The following is an 18,070-nucleotide window of genomic DNA, read 5'->3' as shown; positions in this document are numbered from 1 at the left end:
GGATACATGTGAAGAACATGCAGGTTTTTTACATAGGTATACATGTGCCTTGGTGGTTTACTGTACCCATCAACCCATCAGCTACATTAGGTATTTCTACTAATGCTATCCCTCCCCTAGGATCCCACCACCCTGACAGGCCCCAGTGTGTGATGTTCCCCTCCCTGTGTCCATGTGTTCTCATTGTTCAACTCCCACTTACGAATGAGAAAATGTGGCGTTTGGTTTTCTTTTCCTGTGTTAGTTTGCTGAGAATGATGGTTTCAGGCTTCATCCATGTCTTTGCAAAGGACATGAACTCATCCTTTTTTATGGCTGCATAGTATTCCATGATGTGTATATGCCACATTTTCTTTATCCAGTCTATCACTGATGGGCATTCGGGTTGGTTCCAAGTCTTTGCTATTGTGAATAGTGCTGCAATAGACATATATGTGCATGTGTCTTTATAGTAGAATGATTTTTAATCTTTGGGGTATGTACTCAGTAATGGGTTTGCTGGGTCAAATGGTATTTCTGGTTCTAGGTCCTTGCAGAATCACCACACTGGCTTCCACAGTGGTTGAAATAATTGACACTCCCACCAACAATATAAAAGCATTCCTATTTCTCCACATCCTCTCCAGCATCTGTTGTTTCCTGACTTTATAATGATCACCATTCTAACTGGCGTGAGATGGTATCTCATTGTGGTTTTGATTTGCATTTCTCTAATGATCAGTGATCATGAGCCTTTTTTTCATGTGTTTACTGGCTGAATAAATGTCGTCTTTTGAGCATATCCTTCACCCACTTTTTGATGAGGTTGTTTGTTCTTTTCTCATAAATTTGTTTAAGTTCCTTTTAGATTCTGGATATTAGCCTTTTGTCAGATGGAGAGATTGCAAACATTTTTCTCCTGTTCTGTAGGTTGCCTGTTCACTCTGGTCATAGTATTGGAAATTCTGGCCAGGGCAATCAGACAAGAGGAAAAAATAAAGGGTATTCAAATAGGAAGAAAGGAAGTCAAATTGTCTCTGCAGATGACATGATTGTATATTTAGGAAACCAAATCGTCTCAGCCCCCATCTCCTTCAGCTGATAAGCAACATCAGCAAAGTCTCAGGATACAAAATCAGTGTGCAAAAATCACAAGCATTCCTATACACCGATAAAAGACAAATAGCCAAATCATGAGTGAACGCCCATTCACAATTGCTACAAAGAGAGTAAAATGCCTAGGAATACAACTCACAAGGGATGGGAAAGACCTCTTCAAGGAGAACTACAAACCACTGCTCAAGGATATAAGAGGACACAAACAAATGGAAAAACATTCCATGCTCATGGATAGGAAGAATCAATATCATGAAAATGGCCATACTGCCCAAAGTAGTTTATAGGTTCAGTGCTATAGACTACCATTGACTTTCTTCACAGAATTAGAAAAAACTATTGGAAATTTCATATGGAACCAAAAAAGAGCCCATATAGCCAAGACAATCCTAAGCAAAAAGAACAGAGCTGGAGGCATCACACTACCTGACTTCAAACTATACTACAAGGCTATAGTAATGAAAACAGCATGGTATGGGTACCAAAACAGGGATATAGACCAATGGAACAGAACAGAGGCCTCAGAAGTAACACCATACATCTACAACCATATGATCTTTGACAAACCTGACAAAAAACAATCAATGGGGAAAAGAATACCTATTTAATAAATGGTGTTGGGAAAACTGGCTAGCCTTATGCAGGAAACTGAAACTGGACCCCTTCCTTACACCTTATACAAAAATTAACTCAAGATAAATTAAAGACTTAAATGTTTAAGAAAGACCTAAAACCATAATCCTAGAAGAAAACCTAGGCAATACCATTCAGGACATTGGCATGGGCAAAGACTTCATGACTAAAACACCAAAAGCAATGGCCACAAAAGCCAAAATTGACAAATGGGATCTAATTAAACTAAGGAACTTGTGCAGTTTTATTTGGGAGTGTGCATGAGGTACCTCTGAGTTTTAAAAATGAAGAAAGTAAGTAGTCATGCTTTCCTGACTCTTTGGTAGACACAGCCTTTTAAGATGGTGATTCTGAGCTGTTATGGTTTTGGGTTTTCTATAATACTAAAGCTTACTGCCGACATGTAACCAAGAGCTTGAATTAATTAAAAAAAAAGAAATTACCCAAATGCACATTAAAAACCCTTACAACATATGTGCACATTCATAGGTAACATGTAGAACTTGATTTTGTGTATTAAAAACTTGTAGAAAAGTGCAGGCAGTGCACTTAATGAATGCAACTTGGTCTTTGTAAAATCAGTGATGTATATTTCAGATCTATCCACATTGACCCAGTGAGGTATTTCTTGATTTATTGTATGATCTCATGATATGCCATGTGATGACTACAGCATATTATGCTCTCTTCATGCTGATACCATATGGACTTAAATATGATGACATACCAACATGGATATGCTTACGTGGTTGCTTTTATTGATCTGTACTATATTAGAAATGAAACAGAAGTATTGGAAATCCCAGCAAGCATAGCTGTATCTCTCCCATGGCTGTGTTGATTGCAACTGTTTCCCCCTTAAAGCATGTCTTTTTGACATGTCCTGACTCTGAGAAAATCCAGTGTGTGCTTTTCAGAGAATAACAGTAAGGAGAGGAAATGGCCAATGATCAAAGTGTTACTTGTCCTCTCGGCTCCCCTTCATGAATGTTAAACTCTAAACTACTCAGATCACAATGTAGAACCCCTTTGTTGATCCCTATAGAGTGTTCCTGGATGTCAAATGACAAATAGGCCTTTGATGAAGAAAAACCCTGTAAAGCCATGTTGCTCTGGTGTTTGTGTGTGAGTGTGTGTGTGTGTGTGTTTCTCTACTGAAAACTATAAATAGAGGAATTTTCATTACAAATGAAAATGTTTCTGTTCCATATTTATTTCCTGTCTAATGTACTTTGCTCTTCTTGGATCTAGTAAGGATCTCAGCTTATCTTATTTATACCTGCAAAAAATTATGTCAATGCTTCATTTTTCATGTCAATTACTGACATATTTTCAAGTCTTCACAAGTTATTTCTGAAGATTTTGGTGCATCAAGGAGAGACTGTCATTGTAGTTAAAGAAGTTTTTAAATAGGTTATATTCAATAAAATTTCAGAGCTTGTTTCTCTGGAAAGCATAGACATAGTGGTGTTATGGGTAGTTAAACATAAAATAGCTCCACAAAGTGTTGTGTATATAAAAGTGTTCATATCCTGGAAAATTCTAATTTACTGCTCAGTACTGTCTCCTGGAGAGGAAAATAGGTAAGATAGGCTGCTGAGCCTATGATAATAACTCATAATATGAGGTGAAAGCATAGAGACAAAATGAGAGATGATAGATACTCAAACTGATGTGAGTGAAGAACAGCTGTGAAACAGTGTCTATGGGAGAGAGGAGGCCATGGGGCTGCTTTTGTGAAGAAGGAATTTGTACACATTAGTCAAGTGTCTGACACATTTAACATTTTAATAAAGCAAAACCTTATCTTCACATGTGTCAGAATGGGATTGTACAGATGTCGCAATACAGTGTTGGTGAAATAATGAAGAAACGAATGTGGAGGTCAAAGAATCAAGTCCACCAATATGGATATTAGATTTATGAACGAAAAAGTGTGTATGTCAAATTGGGCAGGTGTAAACAAAGAAAGCATCTAGCTAGGTAATTTGGAGGTTTCTGATGAGGAGACTTGTGGGAAGTCACTTAATGGAAAGCAGAAGTTGGAAGGATGAGGGTGACCCACAGGGTCTCATTTCTCCTCCCTAGAAGTTTTGCACATCAATGATACATGCTTCGTTCACATCAGTTAGCATATTGGGATACAGCTTAATCTAGAAAAAGTGGTTTTTTTTTGAAAGCTGTGTTTGCTGAGGTAGTTACTTCGTAAAAGAACCTGAGAGACCTCTATGGTATATCATATGAAACTGGATTTAGAAAAAAGGAATCGAAGAATGCATTTTTAGAGTACTAAACGGATAACTGCCAATAATCATGACAATCATGACATATATATATATATATATATATATATGCATTATGTCATATTGGTTGGTTATTTATAAGAAAAGAAGTCTCTAGTGATTTAGAAAATTAGTTTATTTTCATAGGAATCTGATTACACATTATTTCATTGACGTGTATGTTTTTGCAAAAGTGGACGAAGAGACAGTGAGAAGGCCGAACTGCTGAATCCAGGAAATGTAAAAACATCAGGAGTCTTCATGAGTATAACGAAAATGATTTTTTAAATTATGACTCTAAGATTAAGTGAACTCACTTCAGATGCATTTAGAAGATTTGCATAAAGGGTGATTTGATTTTTGGCTGCTCCAGGAACTACTGGAAGCAGGAAAGAGTGATAGAATTGGGATAAACCACAGTAACTCATTACTCTTTGTTACTATTGGGCACCAGAGGTATATGTTTTGTTGATATTAGTTATTCAAATGAGATAAACGTGAATATGCATACATTGGCTTTGTTTTTCAAGGAGCTAACTATTGGATAAAATAGCAATTTAATAAAAATTCTCTAGAGAATAACATGATACTTCAACCAGACTATTTTAGAAGTGAAAATAATGTTGAATTCTTTACTTGACTCCCAAATGGTTATTTTCAATGAATATTGGAGTGATTTCCAGATGTAAAATCTTATTCGTATCTAATGCTTGTAGCAACTTTATGTTGTATAAGTATGTCAAATTTGGTAATTTATTATACTTTTGGATGAAGTTTATATATTATACCTTGTTGCCATGGGTGGATGAAGAAACTTTCAGAAGGCTAAACTAGAAGATACAAGAGATGTAGGCACATTGTTACAACCATATGGGTGTGAGAAATAATGAATATTACATACTAGAATTCACCAAACATATATCCAAGCTGATTAAGTTAGGACACTTCCACTGAAGAGATGTGAAGTGTACATTCAACTAAAGTGTCATTGTATTTGTGTACCTTCTGACTGATCGATCAAGTTGAAGAACATGATGAATGTTTGCAGTAAAATGTTCCAAATCATTCTGATATCTTGCATGAAAGACATGCGGGTGCATGTATCACCCACTTTGACGTTGATTCCAAGGTGTATGAGTTGGACTCTGATTTTAGATCACGTTTGTCCTCATCACTCAGCATATCCACATTGATATTGACATGGTTTTATTTTAGCTTTAGACATATGGAGCAAGTCATAGCACATTTGATATTGTCAGTGTATATTTCTTGAAGCCTGTATTGCTGTTTTCTTCAGTGTATTTCCTTCATGTTTAGTCCTAAGAAACAAAGTATAAAATATCAAAGCCTACAGTAATACAGGCAGGAGGATATAACTTGATGCTAACATGATATCCATGCATTAATGTATGGATAACATTATCATACGTACATATGAGTGATTATGTATCCCTTTTGCTTTTCAGTGTCTTCTCAGAAACAACCAGCTGAGGAGGTAATTAAAGGCTCATTTATATGTTGAACTATCAACTGTATAGTCTATGAAACCTACTTCATGTCTTGATTATTTTGTTTCAAATCCCATTCAGACTACAAGTGACGAGAAAGATTCTGTGAGGAATATAGTCACAGAAATAAAGGATGGACAACAATCTGGGACAGGTAATTTTGCAAAACACATTTAATGTCATGTTCAGTCCGGATAGAAAAGAACTTCTCTTCCCCGAATAAATCAGCGGGGGGCTCATTGAAGCTGCACATTCTGATTCAGCAGGCCTGAGATTCTTCATTTGTAATATGTTCTCGGGTGACACTGATGCTGCTGGTCTTCGACATGATCTTTGCAGTAAGATTATAGACTTCCCCACATTGAAATTGAGAAGTAGAAAGGTTGGAGAGCCATTAAAGACATAAGGAGTCCGGGGACAGCATAATTTTGCTTTAATTCTACAGCCTGTTTTACCAAGGGTGGAAGGAGAAAGAGATGAGGTATAGATTTTACAGATGTCACATTGTATTGCTAAAAACAGATGGAGAAATGATTGTAATAACCCGTAAACGCTGTAGAACGAGAACTAAGGAGACCACTGATGTAGCAATGACTTTCCTCAAGGAAGAGGATTGTCAGGCAGGAAGGAGGGGAAATAAGAAGTTATTTATGTAATTTTGGGGTTTCTTCTTAGGAAACTGAGTTCAGTTGCATATTAGAACATTTCTAGTGGAAGCAGGAAGGAGTCCTAGAGTTGGGATAAACCACAGTGACTCATTACTCCTCTTTGTTACTGTTGGGGCATCAGAGATACACGTTTTGTTGTTATTAGTTATTCAAATGAGATAAACATGAATATGCATATATTGGCTTTGCTTTTCAATTAGCTAACTTTTGGATAGAAATAGCAATTTAATGAAAATGCTTTAGAGAATAACATGATATTTTAAACCAGACTATTTTAGAAAGAAAAATAATGGTGAATTCATTAATCGACTTTTAAAATTCTTATTTTCAATGAATATTGGAGTGATTTCCAAATGTAAAAGGTTATTCATATCTAATGCTTGTAGCAACTTTATTTTGTATAAGTATGTCAAATTTGACCATTTATTATACTTTTTGATAAGGTTTATGTATTATACTCTGTTGCCGCGAGTGGATGAAGAACCTTTCTGTAGCCTAAACTAGAGGACACAACAAATGTAGGCACATTATTACACCACATGGGTTTGAGAAATAAAGAATATTATATACAGGATTATCCAAACCTATATCCAAGCTGATGAAGCTGGGACACTTCCACTGAGGACTTGTGAAGTGTACATTCTATTAAGTGTCTTTGTCATTGTGTACCTGCTCAATTACCAGGCAAGTTAAAGAGCATGATGAATACTTGCAGTATAATGGTATAAGTCCTTCTGATGTCTTGCATGAAAAACATGCAGTAGCATTTAGTACCTTCTTTGACATTGATTCCTGGGTGTATGAGTTGCTCCTCTGATTTTAGATCACATTTCTTTTCATCATTCGGCATATCCACATTGATATTGACACTCTTTATTTCAGTAATACACACATGACGCATAATACCTCTTTGTAATTTCTGACTGTATATTTTCTGGAAGCGTGTATTCCTATTTTCTTCAGTGTATTTCCTCATGTTCTTGTCCCAAAGACACAAACTATAAAACATCAAATCCTACACTAATACAGGCAGGAGGATACAGCTTGATGCTAACACTGCATGAATGTATGGAGAACTTTATCATATTTACATATGATGGATTATATATTTCTTTTACTTTTCAGTGTCTCCTCAGAAACAATCGGCCTGGAAGGTAGTTACTCTTTCATTTATATTTTGAATTATTTATTGCATAGCCTATTAAATATATATTATGTATTGACTGTTTTGTTTCTCTTTCCATTCAGGTTACATTTAAAAAGAAAGTTTCTTTTTTGAATATTGCCACAAGAATAATGGGTGGTAGGAAATCTAGAACAGGTAATTTGGCAATACACATTTAATGTCATGTGCACTCAAGACAGAAGACAACGTCCCACCCCTGAATAGATCAGCGGGGTGTCACTGAAAATGCACTTTCTGATTCAGCAGGCCTGAGATTGTGCATTTTTAGTAAGTTCTCAGGTGATGCTGATGCTGTTGGTCCTTGGCCATGATCTTAGTAACAAGCTTACAGAGTTCCCTACATTGAATTTGGATACAAGAACCATTGGAAAACAGTTCAAAACATAAGAGGATCGGGGGACAGCATAATTTTGCTCTTATTTGAGAGCATGTTTCTATGGAGAGGAGAAGGAGAAGGAGAAGGAGTAATAGAAATTATAGATGTCAGATGGTACTGCTAAAACCAGAGGGAGGAAGTTGTCATAATAACCCATAAACACTGGAGAATGAGGAGCAAGGTGACCACTGATGTAGTAATTATTTTCATCAAGAAAGAGGGACTGCAAGGCAAGAATGAGGGGAAGGAAGAAGTTATTTCAGTAATTTTGGAGTTTCTGCTGAGGAAACCTGAGTGAACTCACTTCAGATGCATTTAGAATGTTTGCATACCGGAAGATTTGATTTCTGACTGCTCCGATGACTACTGGAATCAGGAAGGAGTGCTAGAGTTGGGATAAACCACAGTGCCTCATTCCTGTTTATTAGTATCAGATATCAGACATATATTTTTTATTAGTTATTCAAATGAGTTAAAATTTAATATGAATATATTAGCTTTTTTCCAAAGTGCTGGCTTTTTCACTAAAATAGCTATTTAGTGAAAATTCTTTATAATACAATGATATTCCAGAGCAGACTAGTTTTGCAGACAAAAATAGTGTTGAATGCATTAATTGAATCCTAAAATGATTATTTTCAATGAATATTGGACCGATATCCAAATGTAAAAGCTTATTAATATCTAATGCTAGGAGCCATTGCATTTTGTACAAATATGTATAATATATTGTACTTTTTGATGAGGTTTATATATTACATAACCTTCTTGCCATTAGTGGATGAAGGAACTTTCTGAAGGCTAAACTAGAGGATACCAGAAATGTAGGCAGATTATTACACCACATGGGTATGATAAATAATGAATACTATCTACAAGGATTCACCAACCATGTATCCAAGCTGATCAATTTAGGATACTTCCACTGAAGACAGGTGAAGTGTACATTCAACTGAAGTGTCTTTGTAATTGTGTACCTTCTCAGTTATCAGGCAAGTTAAAGAGCATGATGAATGTTTGTAGTACACTAGTGTAAATCGTTTCGATACCTTGCATGAAAGACATGCAGGATCATGTACAATCTGCTTTGACATTGATTCTCAGGTGTATGAGTTGCTTCTCTGATTTTAGATCACATTTGTCCTCATCACTCAACATATCCACATTGATATTGACATGGTTTTATTTTAGATTTCGACATGTGACAAATCATACCATGTTTGAAATTGTAAGGGTGTATTTCATGGAGCCTGTATTCCCTTTTTTCAGTGTATTTCTGTCATGTTCTAGTCGCCAGACACAAAGTAGAAGCCATCAAAGCCTACACTAATACAGGCAGGAGGACAGAGGTTGATGCTAACACTGCGTGAATGTATGGATAACTTTATCATATTTACATATGAGTGATTATGTATCCCTTTTGCTTTTCAGTGTCTCCTCAGAAACAACCAGCTGAGAAGGTAATTAAAGTCTCATTTATATGTTGAACTATTTTTTTTTTAGATCTATCCATTTATTTTATTTATTTTTTTTTTATTATACTTTAGGTTTTAGGGTACATGTGCACAATGTGCAGGTTTGTTACATATGTATCCATGTGCCATGTTGATTTCTTGCACCCATTAACTCATCATTTAGCATTAGGTATATCTCCTAATGCTATCCCTTCCCCCTCCCCCAACCCCACAACAGTCCCCAGAGTGTGATGTACCCCTTCCTGTGTCCATGAGTTCTCATTGTTCAATTCCCACCTATGAGTGAGAACACGTGGTGTTTGGTTTTTTGTCCTTGCAGTAGTTTACTGAGACTGATGTTTTCCAATTTCATCCATGTCCCTACAAAGGACATCAACTCATCATTTTTTATGGCTGCATAGTATTCCATGGTGTGTATGTGCCACATTTTCTTAATCCAGTCTATCGTTGTTGGACATTTGGGTTGGTTCCAACTCTTTGCTATTGTGAATAGTGCTGCAATAAACATACATGTGCATGTGTCTTTATAGCAGCATGATTTATAGTCCTTTGGGTATATACCCAGTAATGGGATGGCTGGGTCAAATGGTATTTCTAGTTCTAGATCCCTGAGGAATCGCCACACTGACTTCCACAATGGTTGAACTAGTTTACAGTCCCACCAACAATGTAAAAGTGTTCCTATTTTTCCACATCCTCTCCAGCACCTGTTGTTTCCTGATTTTTTAATGATGGCCATTCTAACTGGTGTGAGATGGTATCTCATTGTGGTTTTGATTTGCATTTCTCTGATGGCCAGTGATGATGAGCATTTCTTCATGTGTTTTTTGGCTGCATAAATGTCTTCTTTTGAGAAGTGTCTGTTCATGTCCTTTGCCCACTTTTTGATGGGGTTGTTTGTTTTTTTCTTGTAAATTTGTTTGAGTTCATTGTAGATTCTGGATATTAGCCCTTTGTCAGATGAGTAGGTTGCAAAAATTTTCTCCCATTCTGTAGATTGCCTGTTCACTCTGATGGTAGTTTCTTTTGCTGTGCAGAAGCTCTTTAGTTTAATTAGATCCCATTTGTCAATTTTGGCTTTTGTTGCCATTGCTTTTGGTGTTTTAGACATGAAGTCCTTGCCCATGCCTATGTCCTGAATGGTATTGCCTAGGGTTTCTTGTAGGATTTTAATGGTTTTAGGTCTAACATTTAAGTCTTTAATCCATCTTGAATTAATTTTTGTATAAGGTGTAAGGAAGGGATCCAGTTTCAGCTTTCTACATATGGCTAGCCAGTTTTCCCAGCACCATTTATTAAATAGGGAATCCTTTCCCCATTGCTTGTTTTTGTCAGGTTTGTGAAAGATCGGATAGTTGTAGATATGCGGCATCATTTCTGAGGGCTCTGTTCTGTTCCATTGATCTATGTCTCTGTTGTGGTACCAGTACCATGCTGTTTTGGTTACTGTAGACTTGTAGTATAGTTTGAAGTCAGGTAGCGTGATGCCTCCAGCTTTGTTCTTTTGGCTTAGGATTGACTTGGCGATGCGGGCTCTTTTTTGGTTCCATATGAACTTTAAAGTAGTTTTTTCCAATTCTGTGAAGAAAGTCATTGGTAGCTTGATGGGGATGGCATTGAATCTATAAATTACCTTGGGCAGTATGGCCATTTTCACGATATTGATTCTTCCAACCCATGAGCATGGAATGTTCTTCCATTTGTTTATATCCTCTTTTATTTCACTGAGCAGTGGTTTGTAGTTCTCCTTGAAGAGGTCCTTCACATCCCTTGTAAGTTGGATTCCTAGGTATTTCATTCTCTTTGAAGCAATTGTGAATGGGAGTTCACTCATGATTTGGCTCTCTGTCTGTGATTGGTGTACAAGAATGCTTGTGATTTTTGTACATTGATTTTGTATCCTGAGACACTGCTGAAGTTGCTAATCAGCTTAAGGAGATTTTGGGCTGAGACAATGGGGTTTTCTAGATATACAATCATGTCATCTGCAAACAGGGACAATTTGACTTCCTCTTTTCCTAATTGAATACCCTTTATTTCCTTCTCCTGCCTGATTGCTCTGGCCAGAACTTCCAGCACTATGTTGAATAGGAGTGGTGAGAGAGGGCATCCCTGTCTTGTGCCAGTTTTCAGAGGGAATGCTTCCATTTTTTGCCCATTCAGTATGATATTGGCTGTGGGTTTGTCGTAGATAGCTCTTATTATTTTGAGATACGTCCCATCAATACCTAATTTATTGAGAGTTTTTAGCATGAAGGTTGTTGAATTTTGTCAAAGGCCTTTTCTGCATCTATTGAGATAATCATGGTTTTTGTCTTTGGTTCTGTTTATATGCTGGATTACATTTATTGATTTGCGTATGTTGAACCAGCCTTGCATCCCAGGGATGAAGCCCACTTGATCATGGTGGATAAGCTTTTTGATGTGCTGCTGGATTCGGTTTGTCAGTATTTTATTGAGGATTTTTGCATCAATGTTCATCAAGGATATTGGTCTGAAATTCTCTTTTTTGGTTATGTCTCTGCCAGGCTTTGGTATCAGGACGATGCTGGCTTCATAAAATGTGTTAGGGAGGATTCCCTCTTTTTCTATCGATTGGAATAGTTTCAGAAGGAATGGTACCAGTTCCTCCTTGTACCTCTGGTAGAATTCGGCTGTGAATCCATCAGGTCCTGGACTCTTTTTGGTTGGTAAGCTATTGATTATTGCCACAATTTCAGAACCTGTTATTGGTCTATTCAGAGATTCAACTTCTTCCTGGTTTAGTCTTGGGAGGGTGTATTTGTCGAGGAATTTATCCATTTCTTCTAGATTTTCTAGTTTCTTTGCAGAGGTGTTTGTAGTATTCTCTGATGGTAGATTGTATTTCTGTGGGATCTGTGGTGATACCCCCTTTTTCATTTTTTATTGCATCTATTTGATTCTTCACTCTTTTCTTCTTTATTAGTCTTGCTAGTGGTCTATCAATTTTGTTGATCTTTTCAAAAAACCAGCTCCTGGATTCATTAATTTTTTGAAGGGTTTTTTGTGACTATTTCCTTCAGTTCTGCTCTGATTTTAGTTATTTCTAGCCTTCTGCTAGCTTTTGAATGTGTTTGCTCTTGCTTTTCTAGTTCTTTTGTGATGTTAGAGTGTCAATTTTGGATCTTTCCTGCTTTCTCTTGTGGGCATTTAGTGCTATAAATTTCCCTCTGCACACTGCTTTGAACATGTCCCAGAGATTCTGGTATGTTGTGTCTTTGTTCTCATTGGTTTCAAAGAACATCTTTATTTTTGCCTTCATTTCATTATGTACCCAATAGTCATTCAGAAGCAGGTTGTTCAGTTTCCATGTAGTTGAGCGGTTTTGAGTGAGTTTCTTAATCCTGAGTTCTAGTTTGATTGCACTGTGGTCTGAGAGACAGTTTGTTATAATTTCTGTTCTTTTACATTTGCTGAGGAGAGCTTTACTTCCAACTATGTGGTCAATTTTGGAATAGGTGTGGTGTGGTGCTGAAAAAAATGTATATTCTGTTGATTTGGGGTGTAGAGTTCTGTAGATGTCTATTAGGTCCACTTTGTGCAGAGGTGAGTTCAATTCCTGGATATCCTTGTTAACTTTCTGTCTCGTTGATCTGTCTAATGTTGACAGTGGGGTGTTAAAATCTCCCATTATTATTGTGTGGGAGTTTAAGTCCCTTTGTAGGTCACTCAGGACTTGCTTTATGAATCTGGGTGCTCCTGTGTTGGGTGCATATATATTTAGGATAGTTAGCTCTTCCTGTTGAATTGATCCCTTTACCATTATGTAATGGCCCTCTTTGTCTCTTTTGATCTTTGTTGCTTTAAAGTCTATTTTATCAGAGACTAGGATTGCAACCCCTGCCTTTTTTTGTTTTCCATTTGCTTGAAGATCTTCCTCCATCCCTTTATTTTGAGTCTGTGTGTGTCTCTGCACGTGAGATGGGTTTCCTGAATACAGCATACTGATGGGTCTTGACTCCTTATCCAGTTTGCCAGTCTGTGGTCTTTTAATTGGAGCATTTAGCCCATTTGCATTTAACGTTAATATTGTTATGTGTGAATCTGATCCTGTCATTATGATGTTAGTTGGTTATTTTGCTCATTAGTTGATGCAGTTTCTTCCTAGCCACGATAGTCTTTACAATTTGGCATGTTTTTGCAGTGGCTGGTACCGGTTGTTCCTTTCCATGTCTAGTGCTTCCTTCAGGAGCTCTTTTAGGGCAGGCCTGGTGGTGACAGAATCACTCAGCATTTGCTTGTCTGTAAAGTATTTTATTTCTCCTTCACTTATGAAGCTTAGTTTGGCTGGATATGAAATTCTGGGTTGAAAATTTTTTTCTTTAAGAATGTTGAATATCAGCCCCCACTCTCTTCTGGCTTGTAGAGTTTCTGCCAGGAGATCAGCTGTTAGTCTGATGGGCTTCGCTTTGTGGGTAACCCGACCTTTCTCTCTGGCTGCCCTTAACATTTTTTCCTTCATTTCAACTTTGGTGAATCTGACAATTATGTGTCTTGGAGTTGCTCTCCTCGAGGAGTATCTTTGTGGCGTTCTCTGTATTTCCTGAATCTGAATGTTGGCCTGCCTTGCTAGATTGGGGAAGTTCTCCTGGATAATATCTTGCAGAGTGTTTTCCAACTTGGTTCCATTCTCCCCGTCATTTTCAGGTACACCAGTCAGACGTAGGTTTGGTCTTTTCACATAGTCCCAAATTTCATGGAGGCTTTGTTCATTTCTTTTTATTCTTTTTTCTCTAAACTTCCCTTCTCGCTTCATTTCATTCATTTCACCTTCCATCAGCGATACCCTTTCTTCCAGTTGATCGCGTCTGCTACTGAGGCTTCTGCAATCTTCACGTAGTTCTTGAAACTTGGCTTTCAGCTCCATCAGCTCCTTTAAGCCCTTCTCTCCATTGGTTATTCTAGTTATCCATTCTTCTAATTTTTTTTCAAAGTTTTTAACTTCTTTGCTATTGTTTTGAATTTCCTCCCATAGCTCAGAGTAGTTTGATCGTCTGAAGCCTCCTTCTCTCAACTCGTCAAAGTCATCCTCCATCCAGCTTTGTTCCGTTGCTGGTGAGGAACTGCATTCCTTTGGAGGAGGAGAGGTGCTCTGCTTTTTAGAGTTTCCAGTTTTTCTGCTCTGTTTTTTCCCCATCTTTGTGGTTTTATCTACTTTTGGTCTTTGATGCTGGTGATGTACAGATGGGTTTTTGGTGTGGATGTCCTTTCTGTTTGTTAGTTTTCCTTCTACCAGACAGGACCCTCAGCTGCAGGTCTGTTGGAGTTTACTAGAGGTCCACTCCAGACCCTGTTTGGCTGGGTGTCAGCAGCGGTGGCTGCAGAACAGTGGATTTTCGTGAGACCACAAATTCAGCTGTCTGATAGTTCCTCTGGAAGTTTTGTCTCAGAGGAGTACCCGGCCGAGTGAGGTGTCAGTCTGTCCCTACTGGGGGCGTTGCCTCCCAGTTAGGCTGCTCAGGGGTGAGGGACCCACTTTAGGAGGCAGTCTGTCCTTTCTCAGCTCTCCAGCTGAGTGCTGGGAGAACCACTACTCTCTTCAAAGCTGTCAGTCAGACAGGGAAAATTAAGTCTGTGGAGCTTCCTGCTGACTTTTTGTTTGTCTGTGCCCTGCCCTCAGAGGTGGAGCCTACAGAGGCAAGCAGGCCTCCTTGAGCTGTGGTGGGCTCCACCCAGTTCGAGCTTCCTGGCTGCTTTGTTTACCTAAGCAAGCCTGGGCAATGGCGGGCGCCCCTCCCGCAGCCTCGCTGCCTCCTTGCAGCTTGATCTCAGACTGCTGTGCTAGCAATCAGCGAGACTCCGTGGGCATAGGACCCTCCGAGCCAGGTGCGGGACACGATTTTCTAGTGTGCCGTTTTCCAGACCTGTTGGAAAAGCGCAGTATTAGGATGGGACTGACCCGATATTCCAGGTGCCGTCTGTTACCCCTTTCTTTGACTAGGAAAGGGAACTCCCTGACCCCTAGCACTTCCCGAGTGAGGCAATGCCTCGCCCTGCGTCGGCTCGCGCACAGTGCCCTTCACTGACTGTCGCGCACCCACTGTTTGGCACTCCCTAGTGAGATGAAACCGGTACCTTAAACAGAAATGCAGAAATCACCTGTCTTCTGTGTCGCTCAGGCTGGGAGCTGTAGACCGGAGCTGTTCCTATTCGGCCATCTTGGCTCCCTCCTATCCTATATGTTGAACTATTAACTGTATAGTCTATGATACCTACTTCATATATTGATTATTTTGTTTCAAATCTCATTCAGACTACGAGTGATGAGAAAGATTCTGTGAGGAATATAGTCACAGAAATAAAGGATGGACAACAATCTGGGACAGGTAATTTTGCAAAACACATTTAATGTCATGTTCAGTCCAGATAGAAAAGAACTTCTCTTCCCCGAATAAATCAGCGGGGGGCTCATCGAAGCTGCACATTCTGATTCAGCAGGCCTGAGATTCTTCGTTTGTAATAAGTTCTCGGGTGACACTGATGCTGCTGGTCTTCGACATGATCTTTGCAGTAAGATTATAGACTTCCCCACATTGAAATTGAGAAGTAGAAAGGTTGGAGAGCCATTAAAGACATAAGGAGTCCGGGGACAGCATAATTTTGCTTTAATTCTACAGCCTGTTTTCACCAAGGGTGGAAGGAGAAAGAGATGAGGTATAGATTTTACAGAGGTCACATTGTATTGCTAAAAACAGATGGAGAAATGATTGTAATAACCCATAAACGCTGTAGAACGAGAACTAAGGAGACCACTGATGTAGCAATGACTTTCCTCAAGGAAGAGGATTGTCAGGCAGGAAGGAGGGAAAATAGGAAGTTATTTATGTAATTTTGTTGTTTCTTCTGAGGAAACGTGAGTTCAGAAGCATATTAGAACATTTTCCTAAAAGAAGCTTTGATTTTGGCTGCTTTAGGAACCGGTGGAAGCAGGAAGGAGTCCTAGAATTGGGATAAACCACAGTGACTCATTACTCCTCTTTGTTACTATTGGGCGTCAAAGATACATGTTTTGTTGTTATTAGTTATTCAAACGAGATAAACATGAATATGCATATATTGGCTTTGCTTTTCAATTAGCTAACTTTGGATAAAATAGCAATTTAATGAAAATGCTTTAGAGAATAACATGATACTTCAAACCAGACTATTTTAGAAACAAAATTAATGTTGAATTCATTAATTGACTTTTAAAATTGTTATTTTTAATGAATATTGGAGTGATTTCCAAATGTAAAAGGTTATTCATATCTAATGCTTGTAGCAACTTTATTTTGTATAAGTATGTCAAATTTGATCATTTATTATACTTTTTGATATGGTTTATATATTATACTTTGTTGCCGTGAGTGGATGAAGAACCTCTCTGTAGCCTAAACTAGAGGACACAACAAATGTAGGCACATTATTACACCACATGGGTTTTAGAAATAAAGAGTATTATATACAGGATTATCCAAACCTACATCCAAGCTGATGAACCTGGGATACTTCCACTGAGGACTTGTTAAGTGTACATTCTACTAAAGTGTCATTGTCATTGTGTACCTGCTCAATTACCAGGCAAGTTAAAGAGCATGATGAATACTGCAGTACAGCGGTATAAGTCCTTCTGATGTCTTGCATGAAAAACATGCAGTAGCATTTAGTACCTTCTTTGACATTGATTCCTGGGTGTATGAGGTGCTCCTCTGATTTTAGATCACATTTGCTTTCATCATTCGGCATATCCACATTGATATTGACACTCTTTATTTCAGTAATACACACATGACGCATAATACCTCTTTGTAATTTCTGACTGTATATTTTCTGGAAGCGTGTATTCCTGTTTTCTTCAGTGTATTTCCTCATGTTCTTGTCCCAAAGACACAAACTATAAAACATCAAATCCTACACTAATACAGGCAGGAGGATACAGCTTGATGCTAACACTGCATGAATGTATGGAGAACTTTATCATATTTACATATGATGGATTATATATTTCTTTTACTTTTCAGTGTCTCCTCAGAAACAATCGGCCTGGAAGGTACTCTTATATTTTGAATTATTTATTGCATAGCCTATGAAATATGTATTGACTATTTTGTTTCTCTTTCCATTCAGGTTACATTTAAAAAGAAAGTTTCTTTTTTGAATATTGCCACAGGAATAATGGGTGGTAGGAAATCTAGAACAGGTAATTTGGCAATACACATTTAATGTCATGTGCACTCAAGACAGAAGACAACGTCCCACCCCTGAATAGATCAGTGGGGGTCTCATTGAAAATGCACTTTCTGATTCAGCAGGCCTGCGATTGTGCATTTCTAGTGAGTTCTCAGGTGTTGCTGATGCTATTGGTCCTTGGCCATGATCTTAGTAACAAGCTTATGGAGTTCCCTACATTGAAATTGTGTAGAAGAACTGTTGGAAAGCAGTTCAAGACGTAAGAGATAAGAGGATCAGGAGACAGCATAATTTTGCTCTTATTTCAGAGCATGTTTCTATGGAAAGGGGAAAGAAAAAGAGAAAAAAGTAATAGAAATTATAGATGTCAGATGGTACTGCTAAAACCAGATGGAGGAAGTTGTTATAATAACCCATAAACACTGGAGAATGAGGAGCAAGGTGACCACTGATGTAGTAATTATTTTCGTCAAGAAAGAGGGATTGCAAGGCAAGAAAGAGGGGAAGGAAGAAGTTATTTAGGTAATTTTGGGGTTTCTGCTGAGGAAACCTGAGTGAACTCACTTCAGATGCATTTAGAATATTTGCATACCAGAAGATCTGATTTCTGGCTGCTCCAATGACTACTGGAATCAGTAAGGAGTGCTAGAATTGGGA

At 38.1% G+C, this 18,070-nt stretch overlaps 1 protein-coding gene across 1 annotated transcript in view; it reads left to right on the top strand.

Moving 5' to 3' along the window:
• Positions 1–18,070, top strand: part of LOC129461857 (ankyrin repeat domain-containing protein 36B) — a 76,058-nt gene that overhangs the window by 33,239 nt on the left and 24,749 nt on the right. The window contains 10 exon segments of the mRNA XM_063617048.1: positions 5,477–5,505; positions 5,600–5,672; positions 7,312–7,340; positions 7,435–7,507; positions 9,180–9,208; positions 15,498–15,572; positions 15,574–15,606; positions 15,608–15,650; positions 17,245–17,273; positions 17,351–17,423. Coding sequence (XP_063473118.1) covers positions 5,477–5,505; positions 5,600–5,672; positions 7,312–7,340; positions 7,435–7,507; positions 9,180–9,208; positions 15,498–15,572; positions 15,574–15,606; positions 15,608–15,650; positions 17,245–17,273; positions 17,351–17,423 — 486 coding nt within the window.

This window comes from Symphalangus syndactylus, chromosome 14 (assembly GCF_028878055.3).
Source record: "Symphalangus syndactylus isolate Jambi chromosome 14, NHGRI_mSymSyn1-v2.1_pri, whole genome shotgun sequence".
Lineage (NCBI taxonomy): Eukaryota > Metazoa > Chordata > Mammalia > Primates > Hylobatidae > Symphalangus > Symphalangus syndactylus.
This window is presented reverse-complemented; position numbering and strand designations above follow the sequence as displayed.